Below are 19,246 nucleotides of genomic sequence, written 5' to 3' on the forward strand. Positions count from 1 at the left end.
GAGCTGTGAAAATCTTTGAAATGCTATACTGGATGAGGAGCAGAACCAAACATGAACAGTAACAAAACAAATTATTTAAATATATGGCAAATTAATAAAAAAATTCATAGTTATTCTGCAGAACCAATATCATTTTATTTAGACTCTGAACTGTACCTGACAGCTTTCTGCATTGCAGAATATGCCTCATCACGCCGTTGCATCCCAATTAGGCTACTGTTCCACTCTTCTAATAGTTGTTTCTTCTCATAGCCAATTGCCTCAATCTCCGTGGTAGCCTGAGAAAGGATTTGAGAGATTTAATAAAAGCAAAAGAAAGCTGCAAATAATTATGAAAGCACCAAAACAAACTAGTGTACTCCAAAGTGCCAGGCTGTGTGCGAAAGTGTCAACTTTTTTTTCATACAGCAGTAATTTGCATATGTGATAAACACATGCAACATGTTGATGGCTACAGTGGTGCTAAGAATTTTCTCACCTCTGCTACTGTTTTTCGAGCCACTTTTGTTTCTTCTGCTTGTGCGACATATTGGGCATCATACATTGCAATTTGTTCTCGTAGTGCATCTATCTGTGATACTAAACGATCTACAAACATGTCCTAGAGCACAAGAGAATTATTTGTAGCTCACTGCTAAGACAGTATCAATAAGGAGCAACCATTATATTTTGCTTCTAAAAAGAGACTTGCATTTATAGAGCACCTTCCACTTTTTCAGGATGTCCCAAAGACATCTTAACAAACACTTCTGTACAATCAATGTGTGTTATTGGTAAATGTGGTAGCTAATTTGTGCATAGTAAGTGTAAGATAAGGGTCTAGCACATATCGGACAGCACTGTGGCACAATGCTGCCTCACAGCGCCAGGGACCTGGGTTCAATTCCAGCCTTGGTGACTGCATAGAGTTCACAGGTTCTCCCCGTGTCTGCGTGTCTTTCCTCTGGGTGCTCTGGTTTCCTCCCACAGTCCAAAGATGTGCAGGATAGATGGATTGGCCAAGCTAAATTGCCCCTTAGTGCCCAAGATGTGTAGGTTAGGGGGATTAGCGGGGTAACTGTGTGGGATTACGAAGGGAGAGCCTGGGTGGGATGCTCTGTCAGAGAGTCAGTGCAGACTCGATGAGCTGAATGCCCTCCTTCTGCACTGAAGGGATTCTATGATTGGGCTAATGTGGAACTGAGTACGGTACTATTCACAGTGAGGTAAGAGAGCACATGACCTCCATCCAGGGTCAGTGTGGTGCCACATGTAGACCCAAACATGGAGACTATTGGTACCCTTTACTTTATTAGTAAACCGTTCCAAGAGTCAATAAAGACTTACAGTTAACCTCTTTCATCTTTGATGATTTCATTGAAACCGACCAAAACGTAACCAAAATGGTACAGTCCAACAAACAGTAATATTGACTATATTGTGGTGTTAGTTGAGAGAAAATGTTCATTAGAATACTAAGAGAACTCCTCTGTCCTTCTTCAAATACTACCACAAAATCTTTCACATATTGATCAGGCAGATGGCTATACTGTCTTTTCTAAAACATGACACCTTTAATAACACAGAACCCCCCTCAGTACCATGCAATGCCTCCGGAGCAGAACTTGCACCAACGACTCTAACTCAGAGGTCTGAATATGATCATTAAGCCAAGATTTGGATAACATGGAGATTATATTTTTAAATGCAAACCAGAGAAATGGCAAAACACCTTTGCTGTGCTGCCTTGTTATGGGCAAGTTGACATAGAACATAGAAAAGCTACAGCACAAACAGGTCCTTCGGCCCACAAGTTGCGCCGAACATGTCCCTACCTACTAGGCTTACCTATAACCCTCTATCTTACTAACTTCCATGAACTTATCCAAAAGTTTCTTAAAAGACCTTATCGAATCCGCCTCCACCACCACTACCGGCAGCCGATTCCACGCACCCACCACCCTCTGACTGAAAAACCTACCCCTAACATCTCCTCTGTACCTACTCCCCAGCACCCTAAACCTGTGACCTCTTGTGGCAACCATTTCCGCCCTGGGTAAAAGCCTCTGAGAATCCACTCTATCAATACCCCTCAACATCTTATACACCTCTATCAGGTCACCTCTCATCCTTCGCCTCTCCAAGGAGAAAAGACCTTGCTCTCTCAACCTATCCTCATAAGGCATGCCACCTAATCCAGGCAACATCCTTGTAAATCTCCTCTGCACCCTTTCTATGGCTTCCACATCCTTTCTGTAATGAGGCGACCAGAACTGGGCACCGTACTCCAGGTGGAGTCTGACCAGGGTCCGATACTATGCTGCAGCATTATCTCCCGATTTCTAAATGTTTGATTCTCCAACTGGTGAGTTCCTAATTATAATATTCTTTTGACAAAGAAGTTGTCCAGAGTTGTGGACACTTTTCAAAAAGAGGATGGTCAACTCCAGGCTGCAGTGGTCTAGTTCTCAGTGATCAGCTTAAATACATCAGTGAAGATCCAAGCAGCAGACTGTCTGCCAGTCCCCTTGGCTGAAAGTGCTATAAGCACAGATGCAGATACAGTTTAATGCAACTACCAAACAAATTTCAGTAACAAGACAATTTAATGTAAAACATATTATTTCTGATGACTCTACTTCCTTACAATATCAATGTTCTTCCATCTGTGACATGGGGTGGAACCTTAGTCTCTGGCCAGAGCATTATTAGGTTGCATGTCTGGCTACCCAATTCGCAGACCATCCGGTTGCTCTTTACCAGAGGAAACCTATTAGGCTCCACCTCCTGACTCCCCAACCAGCTGGGAGAGTGAGTGAGTGGGATGATTCATCCATTCTGTCAAGGGGAGGATTTCTGTTTAGCGCGACCATAACATAATATTTTTCAGCACTTGGATTGTTCACCCCGCAGCACCTACAGGAATGGAAAGGAGACCTGGGAAGCATGCCCAATCCTGCGGATCTCATTCTCACCTGGGTGTCCAGCTTAGAGGCTTCAGTGAGCTGAGTCCTCCCAAGGTTGGGAGGAAGAGGACAGCTTGTCCAACCAAGGAGGCAGGGATGGAAGTGAACAGCTGGAGTGTGCTCCCTTCAACCTGCAGACAATGCACCAAGAGGATCAAGGACCTCAGGAGGACATGACAGGTGAGCAGAATAACATTTCCAGGTGCCAATCTCCACACTCTGATTTGCCAAGTATTCTCCTATTCAGCAAGCCTCAGGTCAATACATCTTGCAGCTCCATTGGTTACTCTCTCTGCAGACACCTCATATCTCCAACTGAGCAGCTAACTTCCTACTTATACTCAGCTTATTGTCCTCCTGCACCCATGCCTCACTATCACCCACCACGAATGATATCCTGCCTTCCTCGGCACACAAACCATTCCCACCAGAGGGTGCACAAATGGGGGATGGGAGTAAACAGCAGGTGGAGAAGAGGGAAGTGGGTCACCAGTGACAGGCATTTTGTTAGCCATTGGCACCACATATCTAACTTTTCTACAAGGAAGAAGGTCTTAGAAATCATAGAAAGAAATCATAGAAACCCTACAGTACAGAAAGAGGCCATTCGGCCCATCGAGTCTGCACTGACCACAATCCCACCCAGGCCCTACCCCCATATCCGTGCATATTTTACCCACTAATCCCTCTAATCTACCCATCCCAGGACACTAAGGGGCAATTTTAGCGTGGCCAATCAACCTAACCCGCACATCTTTGGACTGTGGGAGGAAACCGGAGCACCCGGAGGAAACCCACACAGACACAAGGAGACTGTGCAAACTCCACACAGACAGTGACCCAAGCCGGGAATCGAACCCAGGTCCCTGGAGCTGTGAAGCAGCAGTGCTAACCACTGTGCTACCGTGCCGCCGTCTTGTTCCATGAAGTTGCAGATGACACCAGCGACCTGCTCCAAGAGCCAAGGATCCTGAAGCACTGGTACTTATGTCGACAGACCTGTTCATCAGCTTGTAGATGGTGCTAAGGGTCTCGCTATATTCCAGCCTTATCTTTGAAGCCTCTGCCCTGTGTAAGAGTATGTGACTGAGGTGAAGGCAGTCAGTGCTGCTGTTGGAGTTCCTGCTGTTGTTGGAACAGTTACTCCTGTGCTGCTTTGAAGGCTGGCAGCTGGGAAGTACAGCTGAAGGTGGGTGACATACTGGACAGGTGAAATTTCTTCCACGCAATTGATAATCACCTGTTAAGCAATGATAGTACCCTTTAGGGGGAGTGCTTTGAACGGCAGTCTCTCACCTAGTTACGATTGAAACTCTTCAATGTAATGGATCAAATAACTCACAGCTTCTCAGTTTTACTGAAGAAGCATTTCCCACTGTGAACTTGCCTTCTCCAATCTGCCCAGCTAGTCACAGCATGGATCACCTGAGGCAATGCATTTGCATGTTACTCCTAATTGTCTTAAGTACTTAATTTTGCTTTGCGCTTCTGCCATTCACTTCCTCCACCACCCCTGACACTGCCAACCCGCCCCTGGGAAAGTCAGAAGGAGATGGGGGGTGGGGGGGTGATACCATATCTTTATCATGATCCAACTTCACCTTTTGCGATTCTTCCACCATGCATGCCCCCAAATCCGCTTCCACTGGTCTGGGAAAATTTCACCCATCGTTATAAGGAACTTGTAGTTAGCAATTAAGACAAGTTTATCATTCACCGTACCTGCTTCTGTTTCAGCTTTGTTGCCTGTAATTTTTCAGTCTCTAATTTTTCTGTTGCACGTTTCATCACCATGATGTCAGAACACACATCATGTTTTAAGCTCTCCATGTAGAAATGTCGCAGTGCAATATTTTCAACTTCTGTTTGTAGCTGTGAAACTAGGATAAGATTACATGACAACATGAAGTAACAATATTCAATATCATATCAATGCCAAAAGGAAGAGTCTTTACTTGAGATGTATCTTCTGTTGATTGAGACCATATCTCATATATCCGCAACCACTGTGCCACCGCGCTGTTTCGAAAGAGCAGTTGTGCTTAGTTCTATATCCTAAGGCCATTTTGTCTGCAACACCGTAGTTCTTTACCTTCCTCAATTTTCTTCTTTCCGCCAACCATATGCTGGTTTTATAACATGAGATTATGGCAACCTAATTACTATTTACTGATTAATATTGTTGTCTTTGTTCTTGGTCCCTTTCTTTTCCTCGTCTAAATAGTGCCCCATGTGGGCATCATTCGCAGACTTCGCGGCTGGCTTCCACATGTATGTTGACAATATCCAGCTTCACTTCTACACCATCTTTCTTGACACTGTCACCACATCTGTTTTGTCAGAATCCTTATCTAAATGCAGTCTTGGATGTGCTACAATTTCCTTCAATTAATTGTCCTTAGTCTCTGCCACAACACCATATACTCATCATTCCCCCATTCATTGGTCCCCATTAGTTACTGTCTCATTCTATTGTTCTAGTCAATTAAATGAACATCTGACCCTATATCTTATCCATTACAAAGATCACCTATTCATCTTTCCATAATAATACCTGTGTTTACTCCTGACTCAACCATCTCTTGCAGAAACTGCCATCCATGTCTTTTGTTACCTTTAGGAATGTCCATTGCAGTGTTCTCCTGTCTGGCTTTTTATCCTCCACACTCTATAAACTTTAGCTCATCCAAAATATTATGGCCCATATTCTATAATATAGCAAGTCCCACTCATTCATCCTCCTTTGTTCTTCCTGATTATATTGGCCCCTGATCCTCCAAAGCCTCCAATTCAAAATTCTTAACCTGTTGTTTAAATGCGTTCACTGCCTCTCCCCTTTCTGTTCATCTAACCTTCTTTGGCCTTACAACTACTTCTGACCTCTCTTTTCCCCTGACTCTGCCTTTGTGAACTTCTGTTTATTATGCCTCAGTGCTGTGCAGATCCCACCCTGGACAGTTGTCTGCAGTTGTCTTGCTTAATAGTTGCATGCAGAAGAAAACCTGATGTAACAGGTCTAATTATGTGGTTTCATCTAACTTAGGTACAGCATGAACATTTTTCTTTCTACATATCCAGCAAACACTAATACATTTAAGCTACTACAAGGGTGTCTTCTGTTACCTTAAAGTCAATGACTTCAAACAGAGTTTTGTTTCAATTTTTTAACAGTACCAAACAATTAACTAAATTCTAAAGCTTACCTTTTGAGCGTTCGCTATTTGATGTGGCTTGTGACATTTGGTAAAGATTCCTAACATGTGCCAAATCTTCCTCTGCCTTTCTTCTTTTTGATGAAGCTGATGAGCAACGGTCATGTAATTTTTCAAGTTCCATTTGGATTTGGGCAAGAGACTGCTGTGTTCCATAAAGTATCACTCCTGTGTCTTCACGCTCAGTTGTCTGTTTTTTCATTCTCCATATCTTGGAAAAAAGTAATTAACTACTGATGTCAATTTGTTTTTAATCTTTAAAGAAAATTATTTGGAGCACAGAATTGCAGTACACTAATATATATAACTACCCTTTCACTTATGAGGTGTAGTGGTGAAAATATAACATGGTTTATTAAAAGGTTCAGGAACCTGTTGAGGTTAGGAATAATCATTTGCCCACATACTGAAGTAGTCAAAAAAAGATGGCCCTATTTTAAAAGCAATTTGAAGAAAAGATAAATCATTTTAATCGTGATTTTTCTTAAATTTTGAAATCATGCTTGCTGGCATTTCTCTTTGTGGAAAATGTCAAGTGTTTGGATTGCAACTACCAGCTAAACCAAAAGACGCCACAGGGCCTGATGGGATATACCCCAGAATACTGAGAGAGGCAAGGGAGGAAATTGCTGGGGCCTTGAGAGAAAGTTTTGTATCCTCACTGGCTACAGGGGAGATCCCAGAGGATTGGAGAATAGCCAATGTTGTTCCTTTGTTTAAGAAGGGGAGCAAGAATAATCCAGGTAATTATAGGCCGGTGAGCCTTATATCAGTGGTAGGGAAATTATTGGAGAGGATTCTTCGAGACAGGATTTATTCCCACTTGGAAATAAGTGGACATATTAGTGAGAGGCAACAAGGTTTTGTGAAGGGGAGGTCGTGTCTCACAATCTTGATCGAGTTTTTCGAGGAAGTGATGAAGATGATTGAAGAGGGTAGGGCAGTGGATGTTGTCTACACGGACTTCAGTAAGGCCTTTGACAAGGTCCCTTATGATAGACTGGTGCAGTCGGATGGGATCAGAGGTGAGCTAGCATGGTGGATACAAAACTGGCTCGGTCAAAGAAAACAGAGGGTAGCAGTGGAAGGGTGCGTTTCTGAATGGAGGGCTGGGACAAGTGGTGTTCCTCAGGGATCAGTGCTGGGACCTTTGCTGTTTGTAATATATATAAATGATTTGGAGGAAAATGTAACTGGTTTGATTAGTAAGTTTGCGGACAACACAAAGGTTGGTGGATTTGCGAATAGCGATGAGGACCATCAGAGGATACAGCAGGATATAGATCAGTTGGAGACTTGGACGGAGAGATGGCAGATGGAGTTTAATCCGGACAATTGTGAGGTAATGCATTTTGGAAGGTCTAATACAGATAGGAAATATACAGTAAATGGCAGAACCCTTAAGAGTATTGATAGGCAAAGGGATCTGGGTGTACAGGTACACAGGTCACTGAAAGTGACAATGCAGGTGGAGAAGGTAATCAAGAAGGCATATGGCATGCTTGCCTTCATCGACCGGGGCATTGAGTTTAAAAATTGGCAAGTCATGTTACAGCTTTATAGAACCTTAGTTAGGCCGCACTTGGAATATAGTGTTCAATTCTGGTCGCCACACTACCAGAAGGATATGGAGGCTGTGGAGATGGTACAGAAAAGATTTACCAGGATGTTGCCTGGTATGGAGGGCATTAGCTATGAGAAGAGGTTGGAGAAACTTGGTTTGTTCTCACTGGACTGACGGAGGTTGAGGGGAGACCTAATAGAAGTCTACAAGATTATGAGAGGCGTGGACAGAGTGGATAGTCAGAAGCTTTTTCCCAGGATGGAAGAGTCAATTACTAGGGGGCAAGGTTTAAGGTGCGAGGAACAAGGCTTAAAGGAGATGTATGAGGCAGATTTTTTACACAGAGAGTAGTGGGTGCCTGGAACTCGTTGCCGGGGGAGGTAGTGGAAGCGGATATGGTAGTGACTTTTAAGGGGAGTCTTGACAAGTACATGAATAGGATGGGAACAGAGGGATAACGTCCCCGGAAGGGTAGGGGGTTTTAGTTAAGTCGGGCAGCATGGTCAGTGCAGGCTTGGAGGGCCGAAGGGCCTGTTCCTGTGCTATAATTTTCTTTGTTCTACCTGTAGATAAGGGCTATAATCTAACAAATAATTTTCTGCAGAATGAGTTCCCATTACTGCCATGCATAACTATTCTTGTTGAAGAGCTACAATTTAAATGTTGCTGAATGCCAAATCACTGCATTAAATGTTACATTATTTGATTATCTGGAATTCATTAATAGCCGTTACTGCACTTACCAAATCCCTGAGCTCCAGCGTTAACTTGTCTAATTGCTTTGAAAGATGGTTCTTCAGAGCTTCCTGGAAACGCTTCATTAGAGGCTATATTATTAAAAAGAGAAATATTTAAAACATAGGTAACTATCCTTTTTTTTTATTTTGGAGACCCTGCACTCATCCAACTGAAAAGCCGAGAATTAAGCATTTTTCATGTGCAAAGCTCTGCTTGCTGGCAGAGGGAGGGAAACTGTTTCTTCCACAGAATCGTAAAATGTAAGTATGTTGAATTGTATATAATTGATCAGATGCTCTCAGAATTACCTACACACAACTGTTATCCCTGACTAAATGGTTAATGCTAAACAACTGCTGGTTGAAGACGGAGATTTTGTGCAGAAACCTCTTCCCTGGTGTGACATCACAAAGTAATTCTTTAAATGAGAACTGTATCCCATTATCTCATTTAATGTGTTTCTCCTTCACTATATCACCAATTTTACTATTCAGGACATTGCTGGAGCAACATCTTAAGATTTCACATCTAGAAAGGTTTTACACCATTTTCTCTTGTCTTCGGCAAACACTTCAACATGATGAAAAAAGGCGACAGAGAGAACTAGTAACTGTAAAGAAATTATATATGATGCAATTCAGTGTAATATACTTCCTCTTTAACAGGTAAATCAAATTTACGTAGAGTAATGAACATTATAATCAAGTTAATGTTTTAATTTGGGAATCAATAACATGGCAAAGATTTTGCGAGAAATTAGTATTAAGTCTGCAATACTGATGTCGCAATCAGTAATCTTCATTGTTACTCTTCTCAGATGTAAAGTGTATTAACACATAACATTCACAATGACAACTGCTGCTGGCAGTAAAACAGAATAAATCCTCAACCACAAAAATTACCAACAACACTGATGATAGAGTGTCATTTAAAGCCCTAACCTTATTTCAGAGTCCATTCATGACCATTCTAAACTGCTTACGTATCTGTTCGGTGTTGAAACTACTTGTTTAATGTACTGCTTCAGAATTATAGCCAAGTATTTGTTAGCTTGGAATTTATTGAAGTACCACCCTAATATGAACAATTGGCAACATTTTGTTTATAAAGCTCATAGTTTTGCTACTAAAATATATATTAGTATTGAAATTTAAAGTGCAAAACCTGTATTGATTTTGAAAATAATGACCTTCAAGGTTTGACAAAGGTCAAAACTAAAACATTTCTTACATGATCTGGGTCCAGCACAACCAATTCTGTCTGCTCGTCATCCATATCTGATTCTTCATCTGAGTCATGCGCACTTTTAGGACATTCTAGTTGCAAGCCTAAGGAAAGAAGGAGAGTTATTTTAATTTCTCCTGAAAAACAGAAATCAATGAAAACTGTAAAATTATTCGAGCATAATAAGGAGATTTAAGTTAAAATGCCAAAAAAGCCACAAGATGTCCGATCACGTATGTTCCTGGTAACATGTTGAAGTAGTGCAAGATACAAGTCTAGGGACATATTGGAAAGTCTTGGACAAGTGGTCAAATCCATGAAGGGTGAGCTCTGAAGTATGGCTCAGTCCCCAAGCAATTAGTTCCTGAGACCGGCGCAATTCAGGCACAGTGGGCAGACAGGATGACGTGGCAACAACCTGTGCCACTCAAAAGTAGGCCGGGGCCCCTCCAAGTTCCAGCCCTCCACAGGATGCCCACCAAGGGCATCTCTGGCAATAGGGTATGGAAGACAGCATGCTGCCTCCACCTCTGATGTGCATCCTGAGAACACACCCAGATATAGTTGGAGGATACACAAGTGCAAGGAATTGTCAGGGCAGTGTTTGCATGAGCAAAGTTAGGCACAGGTAGTTGGGAGTCATAATCATTTGTAACATCTGCACATGTCACTGAATTAAACATTATTGTTCTTCATCACCTTAACGCCTCACATTCTTTAACCCTCCATCCAGCTGCATTACGCTACTCCTCATCTGAACACAGTTGTTTTCACTAGCGCTCAATGTCAGAGAGGTGGATAGGCTCATTCATTGCAAATATTTCAATCGCAGTGATAAGACTCAGGCATGATTCAGTGAACCATAGATCATCGCTCCTAATCCCCCTATAGTGCTAATGAACAAAGGAATGTAGCGCTGAAACCTCGCTCGGCCAGGAGCTGGGAAGTCACCATGCTGGCAGACATTACCAATAGTTGAGGAGCATCACAGACCATTCCTCATTGCAAGTTTTCATCACTCTCCTAAATCAACCGAGCAGCAGGCACTCAAAGTCCTTGAGTGCCCCAGCACACTGATGATCTCTGCAACCTTCACCCCCCTGTACACAACCAGGATCCTCAGTGGCTTCTTCTTCAAATCCCTCCTGAGTGTCCTCATCATCCGAGGTTATGTGCTGCTCTTCCAGATCTCCCTCAAAGGTCGTCACCCACTACAGAGCCAGGTAATGTAGAGCATGGCAGACCACCACAATGCGGGAGACCCTCTGGTGGCTGTACTGTCGAGGCAGCAGAAGTGCATCTTTAGGAGGTCGATACACTGCTCTATCACAGATTGGGTGGCACTGTGAGCTTCATTGTACCGTGCCTCTGATGCGGTCTCTCTCCCTCTCACTGGTGCCATCAGTCAAGAGTTCAGAGGATATCCATTGGCCCCGACAAGCCATCCCTGCATCCTGGGGTGATCCATGAAAATGCCAGAGATCTGTTGATGAAGGGGGCTCCCTGATGCCATGGGGCGGTAAGTGCGACATGGGAGCAAGCGATTTCCCCCTGCACCCGTGACAGATCAGCTATGTTGCCAAAGCCCATAGCCCTGTCTCCTTGCTGGACCTGGTCCAGGTCTAAATGACTAAAGTCCAAAGCCCTTGCATAGAGTGCATCTGTGACCTCACGGATGCACATGGGCGGTTGCCTGCAAGATGCAACAAACGTGACCAGTGGAGTACTGGAACGATCCCATTGAGTTAAAATTGTGGGCTGTAGTGACCTTCACAGCCACAGGGACCAGGTGTCCTCTGCCGCCATGTGGCACCAAGTCTGCAAGGATGTGGCGCAGATACTGAACAGTCTCCCTGGTGAGGTGGAGTCTTCTACGCCACATGTTGTCTGACAGCTAAATAAACGACACTCAAGTCCTATACACCCTCAATCTCCTTCTGCACTTTCATGTCCCCAGCATGGATGGTGCAGCCTCAGGCCTCTGAACCTGCCCTGCAGGCCCCAGGTCTCCTGTGGCTGGGTCTTCCCTGGGTGCCTCTGCACATTGTTGCTGGAGTCTGTGCTCTTCCAGTGCTCTAATAAGTAGGGCTCCACCAGTTCTGTCGAGGCAGCTGAAGCACATTGGCCAGCTGCATTGGGTCCATACCAATATCAATTGTTTACCTGCATGGGGATGAGGGAGAGAAGAGAAAGATAAGAAAGAGAGAGAGAGAAAGAAAGAGAGAGTGTCAGATTGGTGTTGCAGCTGGATAACATCAGTACCTCCCCTAACACATTGATCTCTCGTACCTGGAAACTGCCAGTCCTTGACCTTATCTGACAGCTGCCGCTCACTCACAGCTCAGGTGCCCTCCCATCTCCAGAACAGGACTGGGCTTGGCCTATGCCTTCACCTAGTCAGAGTCACCTTCGGGCTCCCATCTGGTTCTCCCTCCTTTATTCTCTATGACACTGGGCTCTGACAGGAGGATTATATGCTCGCACATCCCTAATGGGCAGAGTCAACTGGAGGGTGATGTCCGCCTTGGGGGTTTGTGGATCCTCATTGGCAGGTGTTGTGGTCTGGCACGTAAGCAAGCCCGGTGCTTCGCAATCCCATACACCCAAGTGGTTAGCCTGGAACTCTGAGTAATGATCCCATTCCTTGACTTGTGGGCTGCTGCCATTGTTAAGGGTTAACTCTTGACGGCCAATTAGTTTGACGAGCATGAGTCTCTGGAATGTTAGAAGGCACAATTGCTTTCTGCTTCAGGGATGGACAAAGCTGCTAGGCACCCTTCTTACTCAGGCTGCATCCTTCTGAAGTCACATTGCTGTTATGCCTCTACATGTAAGGCTCAGAGTTTTTGCCACCCCCTGCCCCAGGCTGGGGGTTATCCACCCAGCCCCATTAGGGCCGGCTCTTTGATCCTCATCACACCCCACCCCAAGTGGCCTGCAGCCACAGCCACCCCATACCTCCATGCCACAGACACCAGACTAACGCAGCCCTCCAAGAACTTTTAAACAATGCAGGCAGCGGACTAACAAAGCCCTACAAGAACGTTTAAACAGCAGATTTTAGAACCATTCACGCCAACCATGATCCCTATCTCAGAAAACCCCCAACCACACCCCCTCTTGGGAGCTGGCCAGTGGGCTCTGTCCCCTTGGAATCTCTAGTGCTAGGTGGAGACAGTGGTCCTCACCTGTCTCCCTCTCAGAAGTTATGTCGCTTGGTTCCCATTCTTAAAAAGCAGTAGTAATTTGCGCCGTTCTGACGTCACGCCTGGTGGGTGAGAAGATTTGATGAGGGCTGGAGATGCGATGTTAACCACGCTAAGTATATTATAATTGTTCAAATTCATGCAAATTATTGTATCATCTCGATGCCCGAGATTCCCGAGGGCCTGGAAAGATCACATTCTGAAACCTTGCTGGCGTAAATCCTGTTTTTGGCCCCTTGTGATATTTAGCAGCCTTTACAGGATTTGTGCCTGTGGTTAACGTGTGCACTAAATTCTGCCCATAAGTGCAGTATTCTAACTATGTATCTTCAAAAGAAGCTTTGCAATCGAGATGAAATATTCTGCAGGCAACAGACAAACATTTCAATGTAATTTTTTACTGAATATGTTTCTATTAAATTTCCAAGAATGGACTTCAGTTACATGAATAGCTGGGACAAGCTGGAGTTATTGTTAGAGAAGAAAACATTGAGTGAAAATTTGATGGAAGTTTTCAAAATTATCAGGGATTAACAAAGAATAGGGAGAGAGAAACTATTCCCATTGACAAAAGTGTCAAGAACCAGAGGACACTGATTTAAGGTGACTGGCAAAAGAAGAAATGACAAATGAGAAAAAAACTTGTTTGCAGAGTGAGTGATTAGGAACTGGGATGCACTAGAATTGCAGAATCAACTGGGGCTTTCCAAAGAAGTTTGGATAAGCTCCGAAAGAGAAAAAATGATTAGTTATGGGGAAAGGGTGGGGGCTGGCTTAGTGCTTCTTGTAGAGAGTCACCATGGATGTGACAGAGCCTCCTTCTGTGCTGTAACCGTTTTATAGGTTTATTAAAACAGAATGAAGATTGACTTGGAGCGCAACAAACTGATATTTCTGCAAACAGTGATTAGAGCAAAATGCTGATTCATTCTAATCTGGTACTTAGATTTTGTAAAGTTCAGTCCTACTCTCCTGAAAAATTAACTTATAATTAAGAAACAGCTTGTGAGTTTAATCCCCAGGCAAAGGTTACAGGGTCTCACTACTGATTTTTACACATGAATTATCTATTTTTGTAGGTCCAACGTTCAGAACTCTTCTGGTAAATCAAATCATCAGTGGTATTATTGAGGGATTTACCCAAATTTGGTAGTCCTGGTATAGAAATGTCTTGCACACTGCTTTGCGTGGATGCTCCTCTGCTCCTTTCAGTTTTCACTTCTTGAGCATCAACTGCCACCGTTTCTGGTGAGGATTTTTTCGTCCCTGATGCAACCTCATCCATGATCATCTGTGATCAGTGATACATGGTTAAAATAAATATAAACTGAGCTTCATTTCCAACAATCAAATGATTGGCAATTAAGAATACAGTTATAACTGATTGCCTTTAATGTCTGCAGTATTAATAATTAATAATAAATCATAAGTCAAAACACTTTAATGATCATCATCTGTATCCATTATTTTAACAGTAACGCTAATCCACAAGGAATGACTTGAAAAATAATTCTTCACTTTTCATAACACTTCCCTAACATTTAACATTACAAAGGATCATAAAATAACCCAGAGAACATTTTTTTTAAAGACTGGAAAATATGATAAACATTGATTAGTGTTTCCTCTGAAACAGGGTGAACACATTCTCAAGTGTGATTGTCAGCCCACGATCTATCTTTCCTTAACAGAGAATTTTGGCACTTCTGTACACTCAATAGAATTTCAACCTTAGTCTACACTGACATTTATTGTCTGGCTTTCTCCATGTGTGGAGATGCCGGCGTTGGACTAGGGTAAGCACAGTAAGAAGTCTCACAACACCAGGTTAAAGTCCAACAGGTTTATTTGGTAGCACGAGCTTTCGGAGTCTTGCTCCTTCTTTAGTTGAAGAAGGAACGAGACTCCGAAAGCTTGTGCTACCAAATAATACTGTTGGACTTTAACCTGGTGTTGTGAGACTTCTTACTGTGCTTTCTCCAGGTGAACAACTTTTCAGGACTCCAATGGGTTATCTCAAGAAGTGGAGATGCCGGCATTGGACTGTGGTAAAACCCCAGAGGGCACCTCAACCTCAACCAGGATCTTGGGTTCATGTCACAGTATCTGTAACCCTCACGACTTGCCTGGGCTTGCAAAATCTCACTATCTGTCCTGGCTGGAGACAATACACATCTCTTTAACCTGTGCTTAACCCTCTCTCCACTCACATTGTCTGTACCTTTAAGACTTGATTACTTGTAAAGACTCGCATTCCAACCATTATTTTGTAAATTGAGTTTGTGTCTTTATATGCCCTGTTTGTGAACAGAACTCCCGCTTACCTGATGAAGGGGCAGTGCTCCGAAAGCTAGTGGCTTGTGCTACCAAATAAACCTGTTGGACTTTAACCTGGTGTTGTGAGACTTCTTACTGTGTTTATCTCAAGAAGACAGGAAAACTACTCAAAGGCGAAAGAGGGCTCTCTGTAAGCAATTCTTTCTGGTGTACTATATGTAATTAAAGTTGAGTCTCACCAATGCCCTATACAGTCACAACAGTACCTTTAAGTCTTTGTGCCCAGTCCACTAGGGTCAAATCTGTCCTCGTGCCTATTTAATTACCTTGGTTTAACAGCAGAACACGAGCGTAGGACTCCGGTTTATTGTCCTCAAACTCAATTTGAAATTCTAGCATGCAATGATCATTCTTCCCTAAAGGATCCTTAATTAATACTATATCATTACACAATAATAACTCCAAAATAGCCTCTCCCTGGTTGGTTCAACAACAATCTCTAATACACTCAATGAACTCTCCCCCAAGGCTACCCTTGTCAATTTGATTAATCCATTCTATATGCATATTACAATCACCCGTGATTATTGCTGTACCTTTCTTACAAGCTCTCAGTATTTATGGTTTATGCTGTGTCCTACTGTGGAACTACTATTAGGGGACGTATAGATTACTCCCACTAGGGACTTCTTTGCCTTGCTATTTCTTGTTTCTACCCAGACTGATTCCACTTCTCGATCTCCACTGCTAATATAATTTCCCACCCCATTACTAGTACCAATGTTCCATGAACTCAAACCCAATTTTTCTACACCAATCTTTGTGCCACCTCTCTAATCTTTGTAGCCCTAAACCAAAAAACTCGTGGCTGAGGTAGTAATCCAGAGATTACCTTTGTGGCTCTGCTTTTAATTTAGCATCTAGCTGCTGTATTCCCTACGCAGAACCTCTTTCCTTGTTCTAGCTATATCGTTGGTACCTATGTGGACTACGACAACTGGACCTTTCCTCCTCACTCCAAGTTGCCCTGCAGCCCGGGGATGAAATATCCTTGACCCTGGCACCAGGTAAACAACACAGCCTTCGGCACTCTTGATCCTGGTTACAGAGAACAGTGTCTATTCCCCGAACTATACTATCCCCGGCTACATTTCTCTTTTCTCCTCCCCACTTGAATGACTCCCTGTACCACGAAGCAATGGTCAGTTTGCTCATCTTTCCCTACTCTCATCCACACAGGAGCAAGAATCCCTAACCTGTTGGTCAAAGGCAACGGCTGAGGCTCCTTCGTTGCTACTTCTTGGATCCCTCGACCTGCCTCATTCATAGTCACACCTTTCTGTCCCTGACCATTGACTGAACTTAGGGTAGTTAATCTAAGGGGTGTGACTGCCTCCTGAAACACAGCATCCAGGTAACTTTCTTCCTGTGTGATGTGTCAGTGTCTGAAGCTCGGACTCCATCTCATTAACTCTGAGCTGAAGTTCCTTGAGCAACCAACACTTACTATAAATGCGATCATGATGAACCACAATGGAGTCCACCAGCTCCCACATACTGCAGCTACAATATATCGCCTAGCCTTGCATCCCTAATTTATTTAATTATATTTTTAATTTTACGACTGATCTTTAGTTTTCACTATAATTTTTCCATCTAGCCTTTAATTTTAAAACAAGTCAGAAAAGGTAGAAGAGAGAAATACTCACCTACCAATCATAACCTGTGGTATCACACAGTTGTATTCACTCACGTTGCAGGACTGCTATTGCTCTCAGTCGGTGCCTCACAGCTAATCTGGCAACGACCAACGAGCCAGAGCTGCAGAGTGCCCACAGTGCCTGGTCCACCTTAAAAGCCACCATAGTCTGCAACTGCAAGGAGGCGCTCGGGCTCTCGGCCAAGAAACATCAAGACTGATTCAACAAGAATGATTAGGAGATCCAGCATCTCCTTGACCGCAAACACAAGACATTCCTGAACTGGCAGCTCCACCAAAAGTTGAGTGAGAGGAAACAAGCCTACAGGCAAATGAAAGCCGAGGTGCAACAAAGACCCCATGAAGAAAAGAACAGATGGTGGGTGGAAAGAGTGCAGGAGACTTAGCAACTCACCGACAACCACAACATGCACGGCTTCTTCAGTGCAGTCCGAGTACCAGGGACTCATTCCACTAAGAGCCAAAAACAGAGAGGTAGTCAATGCCCGCTGGAGAAAGCACTTCGAGGACCTCCTCAACCAAGATGCAGCCTTCAACGCGTGCCCTCAACACCATCCCACGAGACTCTACCTGCCACTATCTCAGGGCAACCCCAGCTCACTGTGAGGTTGAAAAAGCCACCCAACAGCTGAAAAACAACAGGCCTCCAGCGCAGATGGAATCCCCGCTGAAATATTAAAACACAGTGGAGAGGCATACTTGACAATAATCCTCATCACCCTTGTCTGGCCAGGAGATCTCAGTGAAGCCTTAATTGTGACCATCTTCAAGAAAGGAAACAGGTCCAACTGTGGAAATTACAGAGGGATTTCCCTACTCTCCACCATGGGAAAGGTCATTGCAAGAATCCTCCTCAATCTCCTCCTCCCAGAGGCTGAGAAGTTCCTCCCGGAGTCTCAGTGCAGTTTCCGCCCATCAATAGACATAATCTTCAGCGCGTGACAAATCCAGGGAGTGCAAGGAGTAGCATCAACCTCTGTAAACGGCCTTCTTCAATTTCGCAAAGGCTTCTGACTCTGTCAACCATGAGGAATTATTGAACAGCCTTAAATTCAGCTGCCCGCAGAAATTCATCATCAACCTCCCCCTACTCCATGATGACATGCAAGTCTTGATCCTCAACAAGGGAATCACCACAGACCCAATACGTTTGCAAACTGGGGTAAAATAGGGCTGCATCATTGCACCAACACTCTTTGCCATCTTCCTCGCAGCAACACTCCACCCCATCACCTTGAAGTTCCCCGCTAGAGTGGAGCTAACCTACCAGACAAACGAGAAACTGTTCAACCTCTGATGTCTCCTTGGCCAGAACCAAGACCACCTCAACTTCTGTCATTGAGCTGCAGTACGCAGACGATACCTGTGTACACGCACACTCAGAGGCCGAGCTACAAATCATCATTGACGCATTCACAGAGCCATATGAGAGAATGGGCCTCAGACTAAACATCCGAAAAACAAAGGGTCTCTACCAGTCCACTCCTGCCACACAATGCCCCCTGACCATCAGAATCCACAGTGAGCCCCTGGACAAAGTGGATCATTTCCCATACCACAGGAGCCTTCTCTCGGTACGATCAAACATTGACAATAAAATCCAGCATCGACTCCAGTGCGTCAGTGCAGTCTTCAGACGCCTGAGGGACAGAGCGTGCAAAGCCCAAGACCTCAAATCCAGCACCAAGCTCATGGTCTAAACAGCAACCTCCTGAATGCACCAGAAACATGAACAACATGGAGCAGACACCTAAAATCTCTGGACAGATCTCACCAAGATTGCCTGCACAAAATCCTGCAAATTTACTGGCGGGATAGGCATACCAACATGAGCGTCACCAGTATCCAGGCACTGGTCATGCTTGACCAGCTGCGATGGGCAGGCCACATTGTCTGCATGCCCAACACAGGACTCCTAAAACAAGTGCTCTACTCCAAGCTCCACAATGGCAAGCAATCACTAGGATGGCAGAGGAAACACTACAAGATGTGAGGTGATTCATTTTGGTAGGACTAATTTAAATGTGGATTACAGGGTCAAAGGTAGGGTTCTGAAGACTGTGGAGGAACAGAGAGATCTTGGGGTCCATATCCACAGATCTCTAAAGGTTGCCACTCAAGTGGATAGAGCTGTGAAGAAGGCCTATAGTGTGTTAGCTTTTATTAACAGGGGGTTGGAGTTTAAGAGCCGTGGGGTTATGCTGCAACTGTACAGGACCTTGGTGAGACCACATTTGGAATATTGTATGCAGTTCTGGTCACCTCACTATAAGAAGGACGTGGAAGCACTGGAAAGAGTGCAGAGGAGATTTACCAGGATGCTGTCTGTTTTGGAGGGTAGGTCTTATGAGGAAAGGTTG

The 19,246-nt window shown here is 44.0% G+C and overlaps 1 protein-coding gene across 1 annotated transcript in view; it reads right to left on the reverse strand.

Annotated features, from left to right (window-relative positions):
* ccdc40 (coiled-coil domain 40 molecular ruler complex subunit) overlaps nucleotides 1-19,246 on the reverse strand; it is a 62,985-nt gene that overhangs the window by 29,855 nt on the left and 13,884 nt on the right. Inside the window, exons 6-12 of the mRNA XM_078225589.1 lie at nucleotides 14,030-14,180; nucleotides 9,690-9,787; nucleotides 8,465-8,548; nucleotides 6,149-6,368; nucleotides 4,668-4,825; nucleotides 479-601; nucleotides 157-278 (exon numbers count right to left, since the gene is read on the reverse strand). Of these exons, the coding sequence (XP_078081715.1) occupies nucleotides 157-278; nucleotides 479-601; nucleotides 4,668-4,825; nucleotides 6,149-6,368; nucleotides 8,465-8,548; nucleotides 9,690-9,787; nucleotides 14,030-14,180 (956 nt within the window). The remainder of the gene's footprint in view (nucleotides 1-156; nucleotides 279-478; nucleotides 602-4,667; nucleotides 4,826-6,148; nucleotides 6,369-8,464; nucleotides 8,549-9,689; nucleotides 9,788-14,029; nucleotides 14,181-19,246) is intronic.

This window comes from Mustelus asterias, chromosome 12 (assembly GCF_964213995.1).
Source record: "Mustelus asterias chromosome 12, sMusAst1.hap1.1, whole genome shotgun sequence".
Classification (NCBI taxonomy): domain Eukaryota; kingdom Metazoa; phylum Chordata; class Chondrichthyes; order Carcharhiniformes; family Triakidae; genus Mustelus; species Mustelus asterias.